This window comes from Callospermophilus lateralis, chromosome 2 (assembly GCF_048772815.1).
Source record: "Callospermophilus lateralis isolate mCalLat2 chromosome 2, mCalLat2.hap1, whole genome shotgun sequence".
NCBI lineage: Eukaryota > Metazoa > Chordata > Mammalia > Rodentia > Sciuridae > Callospermophilus > Callospermophilus lateralis.
The window spans coordinates 61,449,187-61,468,063 of NC_135306.1; the positions used below are offsets into that span (position 1 = coordinate 61,449,187).

Below are 18,877 nucleotides of genomic sequence, written 5' to 3' on the forward strand. Positions count from 1 at the left end.
AAAGCCTGAAGGATATGCTACCAAAGAGGCTATAGAGATGACAAATAAGCCAATGAATGATGTCCAATATCATTACCATTAGGGAAATGCAAATTAAAATAAGAAGAACTGCTGGGCAAAGTGACATGCAGCTGTAAACCCAGCTGCTTTGGAGGCTAAGGCAGGAGGAGAGCTCAAGCTCAAGACCTGCCTGGGCAATAGTGAGATCCTGTTTCAACATTTAAAAAAAGCGGGGTGGGAAGGGGAGGCAGTGCAGGCAGTGGCTAGGATATAGCTTAGTAACAGAATGCTTCTGGGTTCAATCCCCCTAAAATCCTAAAAATGAGATAAATTTCACACTTATCATTATGGCTACATTAAAAAGTAGCAACAGCAGCAAATGCTGGTGCAATGCAGAGAAATTTAATCACTCATATCTTGCTGATGGGAATGTAAAACGGTATATACAGTTAACTCTGGAAAAGTTTGGCAATCTTTCTTTTCCCCATAGCTTTATTGAGATAAAATTGAAATAAAGTTTGGCAATCTCTTGAAAAAAACTAAACATGCCACTATCATATGACATAGGAATTGTACTTCTTGATGTTTATTCCAGAGAAATAAGGATTTATGCTTACAAAAAGATTGTACACAAAAGTCAACTATAATTTTATTCATAATAGCTAAAAACTGGAAGTAATCCAGATATTCCTTCAACAGGTGAATAGTCAACTGTGGTATATCCTTACCATGGACTAATACTCAGCAATAAAAATGAATGAACCATTGACACCTGTCACAATCTCTGGAGAATCATGCTAAGTGAAGAAAATCAGTCAGAACCAAAGGTTATAAAATACACGATTCCATTTATTAAACACCCCCCCGCCCATGCTGGTGACTAAACCCAGGCCCTTGTGTATGTCAGGCAAATGCTCTATCACTGAGCTACATCCATAGCCCCATTTATAAAAATTTCTGAAGTGACAAAATTATATAAATAAAGAGCACATTAATGATTGTCAGGGGTTAGGGAGGGCTTGAAGACCTAGTACAATGAGTATAACTATCAAAGGGCAACAAGACAATGGAAATTGTGACAAAAATGTTCAGTAGCATTATTATGTCAACGTCAATATCCTGGTTGTGATATTGTGCTACATGGTTTTATAAAATGTCACTAATGGAGAAAACTGGGTGGAGGGAACAGGATGTATGCATTATTTCTAATGCTACAATTAATCACTGTGATCTACAATTATCTCAAAGTAGTAAGTTTAATTTTTAAAAATAGTTCCATTGAGGGCTGTGGCTGTGGCTCAGTGGTAGAGTGCTTGCCTAGCACGTGTGAGGCACTGGGTTCGATTCTTAGCACCATATATAAATAAATAAAATAAAGGTCCATCAACAATTAAAAAAATTTAAAAATATTAAAAAAAACCAGATCCATTGAGAAAGCAGTCTCCTCAGGATATTCAGTTACAAATATAAATATGTGTATGTCAAATCAGTAAAGACTAGACACTGCCAACTGATTTCCCTTATAACTGTATAAAACTAATTGCTTCAATATAAAAACAATGCTAAAAAAAAGATAGCATTTGTTGTAGCCTAGACAAAGCTTTTGTAATTTGCTGAATGATCAGGACAGATTCTAAAGAACAAAGTCATATGATGACTTACAACTTCATCCGCAAATCCACCAGCCAGGACAAGAGAATAAGCCCCATCATTACTGCGACCATGAATTCCACCAACATGGGGCCTATGAACACCTGCTTCGCTCACCTATAAAATAAGTAAAATGAGACCACATTACCTCTGAACAGTTGAGTTACATTTAGAAAATTATTTCTCATTTATTATTGTACCTTAAAAATCTACGAGCCATGTCTCAACCAGAGTTGGATCTTTTGCTTTCTCATTTAGTTCTCCTCCTAAAACCCCGAAAAGCACTGAGCTAATAAGCCTAAAATGAGTAGGTCTAGAATTCTGAGTTTCATATTATTAAATAATTATCTTCTTTTATAGTTGGGACTTTAGCTTAACAGCTAAAAAGGAACTATTAGTTACTGAAACATCTTTTCCCTTTTTTCTCATCTTTGATTATGACTGTTCCCTATTCAGTTTGTCAAATCATTCTAAACTTTATACTTCTTCCACATTCCCCCAAACCATTTGGTCACAAGGATCCTGATTTTCCCTTGTAAATCCCTTGAATCCATCTTTTTTCTACTTCAGGTGTGCAACATCAGTTTGAAACATGAATGTTTATAATAGACCATCTTTCACTGCCTCCAGTTTTAGTTACTCAAACCCACTGTATCTATCATAAACAGAATGATTCTTTTAAGAATTGAGTCTCATTTTCAACTTCTTCAAAATATATTCAATGGTCTCATAGTATTCAGCCCAAGTTAAGCATGTCAATACACCTCTCTTAATCTGGCTTCTATTTTCTCAGCTGTATCTCCTGTATCTCCTTCATGGAAATTATATGCTTACACCAAAATTTTTTGATGTTATTCAACTTATTCCAGTTTAGTGATACTGTTCTATTTCAGTAGCCTACAGCTTTTTCTCATATATATTGAATTCTGCCTCTCTGAAAAAAGTGTTACTTCTTCATGTATTTCAAACTCCCTCAGAAAAGTATTATAATTCATCTCTTTGTCATAAGATTGCTCTTAGCAGAGTTAAAGGAAGCTGAAATTCAAGCTTGCATAGTAAGCATGAGAAAAGATGGCACTTTAGAAGCCACTTTAGAAGCTAATAAGAGCAACAGAACCTGGAAAGGCTTAGGTCTTAAAAACACCCACCACTTCAGCAGGAGATCGGGCCATTTGTTTTCCCCACCTCACTAACATTGGTAAAAATAAATCTGTTCTCTTTTTCTCTAAATAGCAAATCCATCTAATTAGTTGTTGAAGCCGACAACTTCATAATCACCTTAGACCATGTTAAAGGGGCTTTTAAAGTTTGGGAATGAATTAGTGACAGATATATACACACACAAACATAACGAAGTAAATAAAAATATTTACAGCATTTTATATTACATTTATTTATAGAACTTTAATATACTTAGAGCCATAAAAATATAAATCCTGATTACCAATTCAGCCAAAATTATGATACAGCTATTCCACAACAAACATAAGTACTAAACTAAATGTTCATCTTTCAACTAAAGTATGAAGGAAAGAAAACCATATAAATATGTTATTTAGAAATAATGAGGTAAATCCGGGGGAAATAATTAAAATTTTCTCTTTGAGAAACAGAAAATGGGAATGAAAAGTAGGGGAGGTTTTAAAAAATACCAATCAATTTAATTTTTCAATCTGTTCTATGTATAATGTTATTTTAATTTTAAAACTGTATTAAAAGTCTAAGTATCAGGGCCACTGAACATAAAAATTAAAACTTATCTTAATTAAAGTCATGAATCATAGATATTGCTAATTGGAAATTGCTTTAGAGATTTTTTTCCACATTAAATGTCCCATGATAGAATTAATATTCTGAAAAGGAAATCAGGAATAAATATAACACAGTCTTCCTCAAGGGCAAAAGAGAAATAATTTTATTCCTGGATTAGCTAGCATTTCCTTCTGCCCAATATCTCAGCATTCATTCAGGAGGATAAGCCTCAAGAAAATACCCAAAGCAAGCTTAGAGTTCAATGACACTAAATGAGAATTTAATATGTGGCTTAAAGAAAAACTTACATTTTATTTTTTAAATAACTTTATTTTATTTATTCATTTTTTAAGTTGTCAATGGAACTTTACTTAATGAATTTATTTATATATGGTGCTGAGAATTGAACTCAATGCCTCACCTATGCTAGGCGAGCGCTTTACCACTGAGCCACAACCCCCAACCCCTATTTATTTATTTTTAAGTGGTGCTGAGGATTAAACCCAGTGCCTCACATGTGCTAGGTAAGCACTCTATCACTGAGCCACAACTCCAACCCATACATATTAAATATTAATTTTCTTGTAAGAAAAATTCTTTAGAAAGCTTACCAATAATGTTAACATTGTAACTATAATAGAAGAGTAAAACAATGTGATAACAAAGCATAGCTCATCATTAAGTCTGTGATATATGTTCCTGTGTATAATCTGCTAAGGAAGAGCACACCCCAAAGAAAATCTTTCATTCTAACAAATGAACACCATGTGCTACCGGCAAGGTCCATTTACAATCAATATATTGTTAAAACATTACTTCTGTTTTAACTATACCCAATTTTACCATTTCAACTAACCAATTAAAAAACATACCTGAACTCTAAATCTCCAAGTTGATCCAACAGGAATACCAGGAATAGGTCCATAATGATTAGAGGGGACAATAGTACATTCTTTTGTACGACCAACACAAGCCATTCCCTGTAAAGTCACAAAATTAGCTGTTTGAGAAATCAATTATGTTAAATCTTAATGAAAGACAAGATGTAAATAAAACAGAAAATCAACTATTTATGTAATTTAAATATTGCTGATATTAACAATTATATTATTTAACCTTTTATACCATTACTACTATTGGTATTGAAACATTCATTACATACTATAATTTGCTATTAGGAAAAAAAGGAATTCTTCTTTACCCTGCCCCAGTCTCTCCGGCTTTCAGTACTAGCAGATGGCATCTTTGCTTTCTTTTTACTCATCTTGAGTCTTTCACCAGCCTTTACAACCTCACTGGAATCAGTTTTACAGCAAGGACAATACCTTTAAAAGAAAAAAAAGAACAAAGGAATTTTGATAATATCATATTAAGGCCAGTAACAGAATAATGGCCTTTCTAGGTTAGGATAAGTTTTAACATGTATTGGTTGGGGTATATTGCAGAGCTTCAGCTGCCATTAAACTTCTCAAAATATTTCCATGATTAGGCTTCTGTAAAAAAATATTCCTGTCATTCTTTTAGAGAACTTAAATATTTTAATGTTAAAAATCCTCAATTTCAGTTCAAAAGTCAAAGAAAATGACGAGATTCCAATGAAACCATGAACTCTAATCTCATCACTAATCCCAAGAAAAGAAATTACTCATTCAAAATTCTTATAATTAAAACAAAAATAAAAAGAATTGATGGTTCTGGACCAAACACTGACCTATACAACAGATAAATCTCCCCTCAGGGAAGAGATGGTAGTATGGAATGGGATGGGGGTGGGGGTGGGGTGGATGTGGCGCAAAAAAAAAAAAGAAAAGAAGAGAGAAAGAGAGGAAGATTCTGGAGAAAAAGATTTACTAATATCTTACATGTAGAGTAGGGAAGAGGAAAAATCATCATCATCAAAGATGAGGTTTAGCTTTTGGTGCGAATAAGTGGATAAGATGATAGTACTACTTATCAAAGACTGGGGGAGGGTTAGGATTTTAGGGGAAGTGTTTGTAAAAATCAAATCTCCATTTAGACTAATTTTGTGATGGTGGTAAAGTAGACAAATGGGTCCAGAAATATAAACTCAGGGGAGATTGGATTTCAAGACAAAAATTCAGAACTATTAGCTTGGTGTTTAAAGTTTTATGACTGAATGAGGTCATCTAGGAAGCAAGCATAGAGAGAAAATAAGTGAGCAGTGCTTTAGGTGAACTCCTGAAAGCTGGCAGGTAAGGGGAAAAGAAGAGACTAAAAAGGAAAGGTCAGTGAAGTAGATGAAAAATCAGGATCATATAACATCATAGAATCTATAAAAACAGAGTAACCAGTTGAGCAGTAAAGAGGACTGAGATGTGATCTCTGGGTTTGTAAACAGAAAATATATATAAATTCTACATAAGCATTCATAGGCATAGTGGGAAGGAAAGCCAGACTGGAGTGCTGTGAGGTGTGAAATGGGAAGAAAGAAAATGAAAACAATTAGAAAGGATAGCTTTTCTATAAAGGGAGTAGGGAAGAGGGTAGACAGATGGAAATCCAGAGAAAAATGGAATCAAGAGAGGTTTTTATGAATTTTGAAGGCTCAGGAGATGCTGCTGCTGATGATCTAGTAATAGCAATTCAGGAGAGGAATTAATTGCAGAAATGAAGTTCCTGGAAAGCAAAAAGGTATCTAGCTCTGAGGCCAGGTAGAAGGGTTTCCATTTTAGAGAATCAGGAACAAACTATACACTGAACAAGAGGAAAGAAAAATATGAGACTTTGGAAATAAGAGTTAGAAGCAAAGGTAAAATTTAGAGTATGACCATGCAAGCTAGGAGGTGACAGGAAGTTATATGCCTTTTCCCTTTCTCTCACCCCTCCAACCTCTGTCATAACACATAACACATAGCACAGCAACCGCCTGTTCAAACAGGCTAAGGAAAGAGCAAGGAATGGAGAACAATCTGTTCTTCATATTGATACCAGTTATATGCTTGTGACATCAGTATTTCTACCTGTCATACCCTTTACTTAAAAACCCTCAATGACAGTAATATGGCACATAGATTAAAAAAAAAAAGAAACAAAATTCCTCAATATGGTATTAAAAAGTTCATTATTACTTTGGGCACATTTTCCCCAGTCTTTCTTCTAATCACTTTTTAAAATTGTATTTTAAAATTTCTTTTTAGTGGTGCTATATTTTTAATGCACAAAACATAATTGATCAATCTCAATCCCTAGTACCTTCCTTTTCACTCCCCATCCCCTTGTTTTATTCTACTGATCCCCTTCTATTATTCTAATTACACATATGGCAAGACTCATTGTGGTATATTTATATATGGACATAGCATAATTTGGTAGTTTTTGTTCCCCAATACTTCTCCTTGTCTTCTTCTTCTCTTTCCCTCTCAATCCCCTTTTTCTCCTCTATTAGTCTCCCTTCTATTTTCATACTTTTCAAAAATTCTTCTTTTATCCCTCTTTATAGTTGGCATATGAGAGAAAACATTTGAACTCCGAGTTTGGTTTATTTCACTCAGCATGATATTTTCCAGTTCTATCCATTTACAAGTATATGAAATAATTTTATTTTTCTTTATGGCCAAGTGAAACTTCATTGTATATATATATCACAATTTATTTATCCATTCATCTGTTGATGAGCACCTAGGTCAGTTTCATAATTCAGTTTCACAATTCATTGAGTATTGTGAATTGTGCTGCTATATACATTGTTATAAATGTTATCATTTATAACTGCAGTATCCTGATTTTAGTTTGTTTTTGTTTTTATTTTATTTTGGATAAATACCAAGCAGTGGCATATCTAGGAAATATGGTGGTTCCCTTCCTAGTCTTTTGTGTAATCTCCATATTGCTTTCTAAAGAGGTACTAACTTTCAGTCTCACCAACAATGTATAAGTGTACTTTCCCCCCACACCCTCAACAGCAATTGTTATTTGTATTTTTGCCATTCTAAATGGAGATGAAGTCTCAGTGTAGTTTTGATTCGCATTTCCCTGACTGCTAAGGATGTTGAACAATTTTTGATATTTCTTGGCCATTTGTATTTCTTATTTTGAGAAATGTCTGTTTTGATCATTAGCCCATTTATTGATTGGTTGTTTGTTTTTATTTGTCAAACCATTTAGATTCTGGCAAGCACACATGAAGCCCTGTTCTACTTACCAACTTCATAGGATTAGATAAAATCATCCAATAGCATTTTTTAGTGTAAATCAAAATAGCATTTTTTAGTGTAAAGCATATGAAATATATAATAATTATTAAGTACTATTATAGAACATGAGAGAGATCAAAACATGGAGCTAAAGACCAGTTCAGAAGCTGCTATGGTAATTGAATAAATACTAATAATGCCAAGTAAGCATTTGTCTCTTAACATTTTAAGCACTTTACTATATACCATTTATCTTTATAAATATACTTTTGGTAGTTCAAATAGATATTTCACATTTGATTCTCTATAAAGCAAAAAAACAAATCCTGATGATCATACCAGTATTCTTCTTCTGGGACTTTATCCAAAGGAGGAGTCAGGCAGTAAATATGATAGGCCATATTACATTCGTCACATAGAAGCTGCATGTTGGGTTCATGCTTCTCACCACATTTATGACAAGAGCATGTACGGCATTTTTTATCTGGGTCTCCACCACATAGGTCACATTCAGGGTCATTTTTCCCTTAAGAAAAAAAAATTAAAGTAAGTCTTACCTTAAAGTAATTTGTTCATCTATTAATCTCAAAGAAAAACTCATGGAAACAGCATAAAACAGCATACAACTTTTTTTCTTGGGGGGGGGCGGGTACTGGGGATTGAATCCAGAGGTGCTTAATCACTGAGGCATGTCCCCAGCCCTTATTTATTTATTTTGAGATAGGGTCTTGCTAAGTTGCTTTGGATCTTGTTAAATTGCTGAGGCTGGCCTTGAACTTGCAATATTTCTGCTTCAGCTTCCCAAGCTGCTGGGATTACAAGTATGTGCCAATGCACCCAGCTAGCATATACTTTTTTAAATCAAAGGAACCAAAAGGGATAATCAAATGTGAGAGTTTAGAAATAAAAGCCTGAATCTCACCCTTGATTTACTGCATTAAAATTTTAAGGATGAGGCTCAAACATAATTCAGTAAAAATCCAATCACCTCCAAACATGATGATAATATTTACTTTTTATTTTTGCATATTCTTTTTCAGGGCTGGGGATTAAATCTAGGACATTGCAAATGTGAGGCAAGAGCTTTACTACTGAACTACATCCTCGCATCATATACTTTTGCCTTAAAATTTTTCTTATAGCAGGGCATAAAGGCACATACACGTAATCTCAGTGATCTGAGAGGTTGAGTCAGGAGGATTGCAAGTTCAAGACCAGCCTTAGCAACTTAGTGAGACCCTATTTTGAAATGGAAAAAAAAAAAAGTGCTGGAGATTTAGTTCAATGGTATAGTGCTTGTTTAGCATATGTGAGGCTTTGGATTCAATATTCAGTGCTACAAAAAATAAAAATAAAACCACCCCTCAAATTATATATACACCGACCCAGTTTCCCACAGTTGCACCAGACCATTTAATGAACTCACAGGGCACAAGAGGGAAATATAATTCGTTAAACAAAGTAATTTAATAAATGGAACTGTTCAGTATTTCTTTTGGCCTATAGATCCAAAAAAAAAAAATTACTGAGACATTGATTGCTCAGTGAACCAAGAAAGCTTGAGAAACTCTGGGCAAAACCTTAGGTAAATTCTTAATTGAATCCAAAGAGAGACAAGTTGATATGTGGGGTCTTTAATCCTCTTACAAAAATTTTAAAATGTTCAGTATTGATAGGGTTATGAAGAAACTTGTACACCATTGGTGAGAAATGCATTTGAAAAATCGTTTGATAATACTCAGAAAAACTTAAAATTTTTTCCATTGGAAGTTATTTCTTCTTTGTCATCCTGAAAGTAAATTTGTGTGGTCTACAGTTTTATATTTCCTCCAAGTTATCCACTTGTCAGTAAAAACAAATTTCCATAATATATAACACAATATAAGTTCAAAAGAAAAATGCATACTTAAAAACTTTCCATCTGCAAATGATATAGGATGCGCTCCGGGCTTCTCGATCTTGAAGATTTCATCTACAAATATTACTCTGCAGTCATTTAAAGTCCCTTCAGAACCTCTGTTTAAAAAAGGAAGAAAGATTAACTTGTACCAACAAAACCTAAACCATGTGCAAATAATAATTAGAAATGAGTTTGGAAATTCACTGAATTTTACTCTTGTACATATTGAGATTACACTATTCTAATTATTATGTACTATGGTTTCCAATTGTAGAAAGAGTCCAACAGTGATTATTTAATATTCATAGTTATAACTTTAGTGTAGAATCAGGAAAAAAAATGCAGACTTCATTACTTAGGTTACTTGGGAAAAAGTAGCTATCTATAAATTTAGCTCAAAGAAAAGATTATTCTGTCAATTAAAATGAAAGATTTCAACATATTTCTAATAAGAATAGTAAATTTCTAGGAAAAAATAAGATGACCTCGCCTCAAAAACAAAATCTTAAAATACAAAGCCATATTTTTCTGTCTCAGTTTATGTCTATTTGCATATGCGTCTTCAAGATTCCTCCTACTACTGTGAATTTGTGCATTTCTCCTTTTTATAAGTCGGCTTTTGCTTTGTATTTCTGAAGACATATTATTAGATGCATACAGATTTAAGAATCCTAAATCACCTTATGAAATGTCTCCTTCTCTAGTATTGCAGTCTGCATCATACTACGTTTTTCTTCCTTTTTTTTTTTTTTTGGTTAGCCTTTCCTTGGAGACTTCCCCCACCCCGCTTTTCACCCTTTCTTTAAAAAACTTTTAATATCAAATACACACAAATGCAGAAAGCTACATAGACAAATAGTTAAACCAACTGTAAGGTGCATATCCTTTGTAAACAGCCATCAGAGAAGTTAGAACTGTTAAGTACCTCTGAAACCCTAACAGGCCCCAACCAATGACATCGTCATATCATCCCATGAGTTATATTTACTTTAAATTTTCTTCATTCTTGTCACCCATCTCCCTAAGCCTATGTTTAGCTTTGCCTGGGTTTTACAAGTGTTAATATATAAATCCCAACACCATCACTCTCTTCCTTGTGTCCAATAATTTCTTAGACTTGATTTTGAAACTTACATTCCAGAAGCATAGCTGAATCAACTTTTATGGATCATCTCTATGTCCATATATTAGGAGTTGGATCTGGAGAAGAGATCAGAAAATCTTGGCCCACTGTGTTTTTGTAAATAAAGTTTTATTGGAACCTAGCTATACCAACTTGATTATGCATCATCTATGGTTATTTCATGCTACAATGGCAGAGTTGAATAGTTTTGACAGAGAGCATTTAAGCATAAAAGTTAAGCTATTTACTGTTGTGCCCTATAGAAAAAAATGAAAATGTCAACCCTCACACTAAAGTCTTCATCAGATTTAGGTTCATTTTTTGGTAAACTACGTTATAAGTCTCTTTCCAACTGGAAGTTGTAATTTTTCCCCCCATCATGACAAATACACACTGATGCTCAATGCCTGGATTAATTCACTGGAGGCTGGGAAATGTTTATATTTTAATTCTATTATTTCCTTTCTTATTTATTTGATGAATAATTTGAGAAATTTAAAAAAAAACATTTTTCAATATTTGGTGATCCACTGGTATAGCGCATATAATATGCAGTTAAATGCTTATTTGGCATTTTTAAATAAATTACTTTTTTCTTTATATTAGTTTAACATAGCAAAATGTATAAAATGCATATGCTTAAAATAAATATTTAGAGTCTTTTTAAAAATGTGTTCTTTTTAGATTACATGATAATAGAATGTACTTTGACATATTATACATACACAGAGCATAACTTATTCTAATTAGAATCCCATTCTTGAGGTTATACATGATGTGGCATCTCACTAGTCATGTATTTATATATGAATATAGGAAAGTTCTGATTTATTCTAGCTTTCCATTCCCATCCTCCCTCCCTTTCCTTCATTCCCCTTTCAACATCTATTTTTCCCCATCCCCCTTATTGTGCGTCAGCATCCACATATCAGAGACAACATTCTATCTTTGGTTTTTTGAAGTTGGCTTATTTCACTTAGTTTGATAATCTCAGTTCCATCCATTTACAGGCAAATGCCATAACTTCATTCTTCTTTATGGCTGAATAGTATTCCATTGTGTATACTATTCTAGTAGGCTCGGGATCTCTGGTCGAATATCTAGGTCCTTGATCCACTTAAAACTGACTTGTGTGCAGGGCAAGAGATAGGGATTAAATTTCATTCTACTGCATACAAATTTCCAGTTTTCCCAGCATCATTTGTTGAAGAGGTTATCTTTTCTCCAATGTGTGCCTTTTCCAAGATGAACTGGATTTATGTAGATTTGTCTCTGTGTCTTCTATTCTGTTCCATTGATCTTCATGTCTATTTTGGTGCCAATACCATTTTTATTACAATAGCCCTGTAGTGTAATTTCAGACCTGGTATTGTGATGACCCCTGCTTTGCTTAAGGATTGCTTTGGCTATTTTAGTATTTGGCAGTTTTTTAAAAACCAGTTCTCTAACAAGTTTTTGTACTGCTATGAACCTATGGCTTTAAAAATATTTGATGTGATTCAAACTACCATAATTATATTTTTCTTATTAATATTCAAATTATTTTAACACTGGCCTACAGGAGCTTCCAGATGACTCCTACTCTATTGACAAGAACTTAGCAGCATTTGTAGATTTTATTGTTATTTGCATGACAAGATGTTCTAGGTTCACCTTGAACATTTTCTGTCTTCAATCTGGAGTCCCCATCTCCAAGATACCCTGGATTTTTTTAAGTGCAAAATATTTCAAGATCACAATCTGGCATTAGGAAAGCTTATTATGTCTCCGTTATTACTGTTCATAGGTTTTTTTCAGCATATGAAAGTATAAAATTTAAACAAACAGTACTACACACATTCAAACAAAATATGAGTTCATATTAACACTTTCTGTTCAAATTCAGCACTAAAGTGTTTTTGCATACGTATATTTACACACACACACAACACTTTTTTTGAGGTATTCAGGAATACATGTTTTTTCTTCAATTAGAAAATCCTGGTTCTCAAGGACTTCAGGATGTCTAAATTAAAATAGCATATACCTTTTGCTTTATTTCACATGACAAACATTCTTGCTGTTTGTCAATATAAAGTTTGAACTTTTTGTACATTTTCCCATTTCTTACATTTGAAATATATGTGGTTCTTTTCTTTTCCTGGTGGTGATGTTGAGATCAAACCCAGGCCCTTGAGCATTCTAAGCAAGTGCTCTACTACTTAGCTGCACTCCAAACCCCCTACCCCTAGTTCTAAATATAGAAATATTTTAGCAAAGTGAAGCAGCGCAGGCCTGTAGTCCTAGAGACTCAGTAGGTCAGCCAGGAGGATCACAAGTTCAAGGCTGCCCTCACAACTTAGTAAGACTGTCACAAAATAAAAAAGGGCTGGGGAATTAGCTCAGTGATAAAGCACTCCTGGATTCAATCCCCAGCATGTATATATATAAATAAATAAATAAGTAAATGTTTATCGTAATTCTTTATGTCAAATTCTCTTTAGTTATCTTGGTTGTCTAAAGCTAGTTCCCTAGAAGATTTCTCAGGTAGAGTTGATAAAAACAATATCCCCCTAGTTCCCACAAGTTAGATTTGTCTGAAGTCATATACTATAAGACTAATTTGGCTACAGTTAAAATCTTTGGCTCTCTTTTTAATTTTTTTTTAATATTTTTTAATTGTAGATGGACACAATACCTTTATTTTATTTATTTATATGTGGGGCTGAGGATTGAACTCAGTGTCTCACTGGGCAAGTCCTCCACTACTGAGCTACAACCCCAACCTCTCGGCTCTCCTTTTCTTGACTCATGCCTGTCTTTCTGGGATGCTTCATTGTTAGCAAGGACGTTATCCTGTTCCTAAAATTTTCTATTTCTCTTGTAACTTTGTATGGAATTTGATATACTTTCTTTTTTGTTTTTATAAAATAAATCTTCTGAAACTTTAGAGGCTGTGATTTCATCTAGCTTTTTATTAGTTCACAGCAATATAACTCACTTTTTGGGGGGAGAAGAATTCAAAACTGACAACTAAAATCTAACCTAATAGAAATTAAAACATTGGGCCACCCCTGTTGGGTTCCCTCTATCCCTGTGAGAGTTCTGTCTCTTTTCTTCTCACTTGAATAAATCCTACTCTTTTATGCTAAATAAATAAATACACTCCTGAGGATGGTGGCAGTGACTGTAATAGGGCATATGAGAAACTTCTGGGGTGATGAAAATATTCTTGATTACAATGGTAGCATGGGATATTCATTTCTCAATGTTCACTCAACTATACATATACTTAAAATAAGTATGTACAATCGTGCCACAGTATCTGCAAAGGACTAATCCCAATGCCCTCCATACCAAAATCTGCAGATATTCAAATCCCTTATATAGAATTAAAATGTTACATTTTTATTTGCATATCACACACATCCTCCTGTATATGTCTTTTATAATACTTAATACTATGAAAATGCTAAGTAAATAGTCACTGCACTGTATTGTTTGGGGAATAATGATTTTAAAATTTTCATGTTCAATATAGATAAACTTTAAAATAAGTGTGTGTATATTTTGGATCTATGGTTGGTAAAAACCATGGGTGTAGAACTCCTGGATAAAGAAAGTCAACGATATTATTGTATATAAACTATACTCAAAAGTGACTAAAAAAAAAAAAGACACTATGCTCCAGAGATTGAGGTGGGAGGATGGCAGGTGTGAAGACAGCCTCAGCTAGCACCTTATCAAGACCTTGTCTCATAATAAAAATCAAAAGGGGGGCAGAATCTGGGCATGTAATAAGAGTGTCCCTATGTTTAAACCCTTATTTTCTGCAGTCTCCTCTCCTGGCTCTACTCTCCTCCTATTCTAACTGGACCCTTTTTTCCTTTGTCTCAATTTTTCTTGATCTACTCAATTTGGATTCTACACTCGTTTCTTTTCAATATGAGTCTCTATCCTGGAATAGAGCTCTAGTTCATTTATATTTAAAGAGTTTATAGGACTATAACCCCTTCAGACCCGACTGCAAATTGTTTGTACTTATCTGAATTGGAATGCACACTTGTCTAGCTTTAGCTGCTGTGTTAGTTAATTATTGCTTAAGTCAATGTTACCAACGTGCAATAAAATTTACCCCAATTTCCAAGGGTCAGGAATTTGGGAACAGCTTAACTGGGAAATTTATGGCTTAAGGTCTTTCATGAAGTTGCAGTCAAGCTGTTGGCCAAGGTTACAGTCTCACCTAAAGACTGCCTGAATAGCCTCATGAACATGTAGTTGATTCATCCCAGAAGAAGTGATCCAAGAGACAGTCCAAAATGGAAGTCATCTGTTTACAACCTAATCCCAAGGTGGTATACTATCACTTCTGCCTTATTCTATTGGTCACATAGAGTCAGTGTAGTAAAATACAGGAGGGAAATATATGAGGGTAAGAACCAGAAAGCAGGAACAAGAGGGTCATCCTGAAAGATTGTTCCCATAACTGCTACTCTCTAATTAGATATTGATTTATTATTACTTTGGAGTTCTTCAAATCATCACACATCCAAGAGCTACTGATATTGTAGTATCTCTACTGATATTGCAGGCTTTTTGTTCATCCCACCAGCTACTTTGGGATTCATGGGGAATAAAACACCATCCCATTTTACTGTAGATGCTGCCCATGATCTTTTAGTTGCTTTGTTTTTATATGGAAATTTGAGAAGTTTTAAAGTCCATGCTGTTACTTTCCTAGAACCCCAATTATCCTTTTCTTTTCAATTTCTATGACTATACATTTGAGAACTGTTTCTTATAAGCAGCATATGGGATTTTTGCTTTAATCTAGTTTATTGATCTTTGGTTTTAACTGGAATATTAAATCACATGTAGTAAGTTTAATGGTTGATAGAGGTAGGTTTGTTTCTGCCACTTTATTATATATTTTCTATTCTGTTTCTTTTAGTCTCAATTACCCTCTTTCATATTTATTTAATATTTCATTTCCACTATAATGAATCCACTTAAATTTTAGTGGTTGTCCAGAAACTAGACTTTGCAAACCTACATATCAATGTATTAGGTAAGATTTAGTCTGCTTGTTTGCTGCAGCCAAGCAGTTTGCAAACTAAGAGACCATCATGTATTTGTGAAGCCTCTCTACAGGTGGTCCCAAATCCTAATGTTTGCTTTCTAAGATTGCTGAAAATTCCACTCTCTTTTTTTACTTACATTTTTAGACTCCTGCCTAGCAGAAATCCAATACCTGGCAAAGTCCAAAGGTAAAAATATGCTATATGCTTGAAGCATCCCAAATATCTGCCAAAAGCTCTGATTTTTTTGTGCCCACCCTGCTTCCATTTGCTCTCAATTAGGTTTTTCACTGGATTCAGAATTAGATTCCACAGGACAAAACACAACCACAAACCAGCTGCCTCCTAAGGTTATTCCTTCTCCAGTCACAGTTACAATAGTTTTCTTTGACACTTTGCTGCCCTCTGATAACTATTTGATTTGGCTGCTCTAGTTGTTTTAGCTAAGAGTGCTGATCTACTGCCAGCCATCCCACCCTACCTGGAAGCGGAAGCCTTCCATGCACTTTTTTAAGTGATCCCATAATTGTCACAAAAACCAATAGTTTCAAAGCTTAAAATTGCCTTTTCACGTATTTCTCATTTTAGTTTAATTTAAGGCTTATCTATGGGACTGCAAAATGGTGAGGCCAATATGGAAAGCAGTATGGAGATTCCTGGGAAAGCTGGGAATGGAACCACCATTTGACCCAGCTATTGCCCTTCTCGGACTATTCCCTGAAGACCTCAAAAGAGCGTACTACAGGGATACTGCCACATCGATGTTCATAGCAGCACAATTCACAATAGCTAGACTGTGGAACCAACCCCGATGCCCCTCAATAGATGAATGGATAAAAAAAATGTGGCATTTATACACAACGGAGTACTACGCAGCACTAAAAAATGAAAAAATCATGGAATTTGCAGGGAAATGGATGGCATTAGAGCAGATTATGCTAAGTGAAGCTAGCCAATCCCTAAAAAACAAATGCCAAATGTCTTCTTTGATATAATGAGAGCAACCAAGAACAGAGCAGGGAGGAAGAGCAGGAGGAAAAAATTAACATTAAGCAGAGTCATGAAGTGGGAGGGAAAGGGAGAGACAAGGGAAATTGCATGGAAATGGAAGGAGACCCTCATTGTTATACAAAATTACATATAAGAGTTTGTGAGGGGAATGGGAAAAAAATAAGGAGAGAAATGAATTACAGCAGATGGGGTAGAGAGAGAAGATGGGAGGGGAGGGGAGGGGGGATAGTAGAGGATAGGAAAGGTAGAGAATACAACAGTTACTATTATGGTATTATGTAAAAATGTGGATGTGTAACCGATGTGATTCTGCAATCTTTGTAATGTTTTGAATAACCAATAAAAAATAAAAAAATAAAAAAAGGCTTATCTAGACATCTATTTTCTATACACATAACTGATGGAGTCATAGAATATTCAAAACATACAAATAAACAATTCGTTCCTTCAAGAAATATACACTTAATTACTGGTTTAGTAAAATAGTAATTGTAAAACATTTTTTAATATTTTGCCAAAAAAGAAGTTGACTGGAAATGGCACAATCTAACAAAAACCCCCAAATAGAGCTGCACACCCAAACAAGCATTACTTAAGATACTATATAAGTTAACAAAATAAGATGTCTAAGAAGGACTCTCAAATAAAAGGCCATCAAAAAGGTCTCTTATTGTTAAAGATAAATGGGCAGGGCTGGGTTGTGGCTCAGTGGCGGAGCACTTGCCTAGCATAAGTGAAGCACTGGGTTCAATCCTTAGTATCACATTAAAAAATAAATATATAAATAGCAAAGCTTTTTTTTTTTCTTTTAAAGACTACATGTAAAAAAAAGATAAATGGGAAATAAACTATTGAAGATGAAGAAAGTATTAATATTACTATTGAGTATATGGAGAAAAAAGCATCCTCCAAGGATTGAACCAAGACTAGGATCCATAAAGTTTAAAAGGTCTGAATTCATCCTGTGTATGTTATCTAAAAAAATTCAAGCAGAGAATTTAAATTAAAGTTAAATGGCACTGCCAAAGGACTGGTAGAAGCAAACTCAAATTTCTAGAAAAATTCAATTTGGTCAGTTCAATACCCATTTTAAGATAAAATTTGATTTCAGAGACGTTAAAATATGGGGAAAAAACTCTTCTCAAAATCTATGAAATTCTGTATTTATTGAGAATCCATTGTAACAAGTCCTTAGAACAGGGCCTGACACACAGCAGCAAAAAAATAACAATAATAATAATAATAAAGGCATTGATGGTACACAGGACAGACAAAATATGGGCCCCAAAGGAGTCCTTGTTCTAGTCCCAGGAAGCTATGAATGTTACCTTACATGGCAAAAGGACTTTGCAGGTATAATTAAGGGCCATGAAATGAGATTATCCAGATAGGCGCAATATAATCACAAAGGGTCTTAAAAGTAGAAGGGGAAAAAGAAGTAGAAGAGCTCTAAAGGAAATTTGACTACAAAATAATGGGCAGGAAGTGGCTGTCTTTGAAGATGGAGAAAGCAGACCATAGGCCAAGAAACATAGGAGGCCTATAAAGCTAGAAAAAAAGGGAAAACAAAACAAAACAAAACACCCAAAACCCTAACCAGATTTTCCTTTAGTATCTCCAAAAATGAGCAAATTCTTGGTGACACTTTGATTTTTTCCCTGTGAAATCCAAACTCAAGAATTCCAACCTCTAGAACTAAGTTGTATTGTATATGCCATGAAATTTGTGGTAATTTGCTACAGCAGCAAAAGAAACTAACACAAATGATATAAGAGACAAATAAATGTCTGGTGATAATAAATACCATTAAAAAAAAAAAAAAGGAGAATTCAAGTAATCCAGGACTGGTACATAGGGAATCTAGAAGACCACTCTGAAGTAATATTTAAGCAGAGATCTGAAACACAATGAGCAGTCCAGGCAGACAATAAGACAAGGTCCTGAGGTGTGGGCATGTTTACATGATTAAGCAACTCTTGGAGGGCAGCATGCTAGGGTACAATGAACTTTGACTGATACCTTCATATGGACATAAAATACATATTCTTTAAGAACATTCATTGATGATAATATTACTTAAGAAATTCTGTGATAAATAGATATGAAAAAATTTAGTACATAGTTTAATGTAATAAATCTTATAATAATGTCTGAAAACAAGTATAGCTACAGTTTTAGTAAGACTGAATAAATTTTCTTGCTATAGGATACAACTACTACTTTACTTGTG

The 18,877-nt window shown here is 34.2% G+C and overlaps 1 protein-coding gene across 2 annotated transcripts in view; it reads right to left on the reverse strand.

Moving 5' to 3' along the window:
* Positions 1-18,877, reverse strand: part of Uhrf2 (ubiquitin like with PHD and ring finger domains 2) — a 77,391-nt gene that overhangs the window by 18,060 nt on the left and 40,454 nt on the right. For both annotated transcript variants that reach the window (XM_076845989.2, XM_076845990.2), the window contains 5 exons: positions 9,463-9,572; positions 7,896-8,082; positions 4,604-4,727; positions 4,275-4,382; positions 1,663-1,767 (listed from right to left, as the gene is read on the reverse strand). In XM_076845989.2, coding sequence (XP_076702104.1) covers positions 1,663-1,767; positions 4,275-4,382; positions 4,604-4,727; positions 7,896-8,082; positions 9,463-9,572 — 634 coding nt within the window. The remainder of the gene's footprint in view (positions 1-1,662; positions 1,768-4,274; positions 4,383-4,603; positions 4,728-7,895; positions 8,083-9,462; positions 9,573-18,877) is intronic.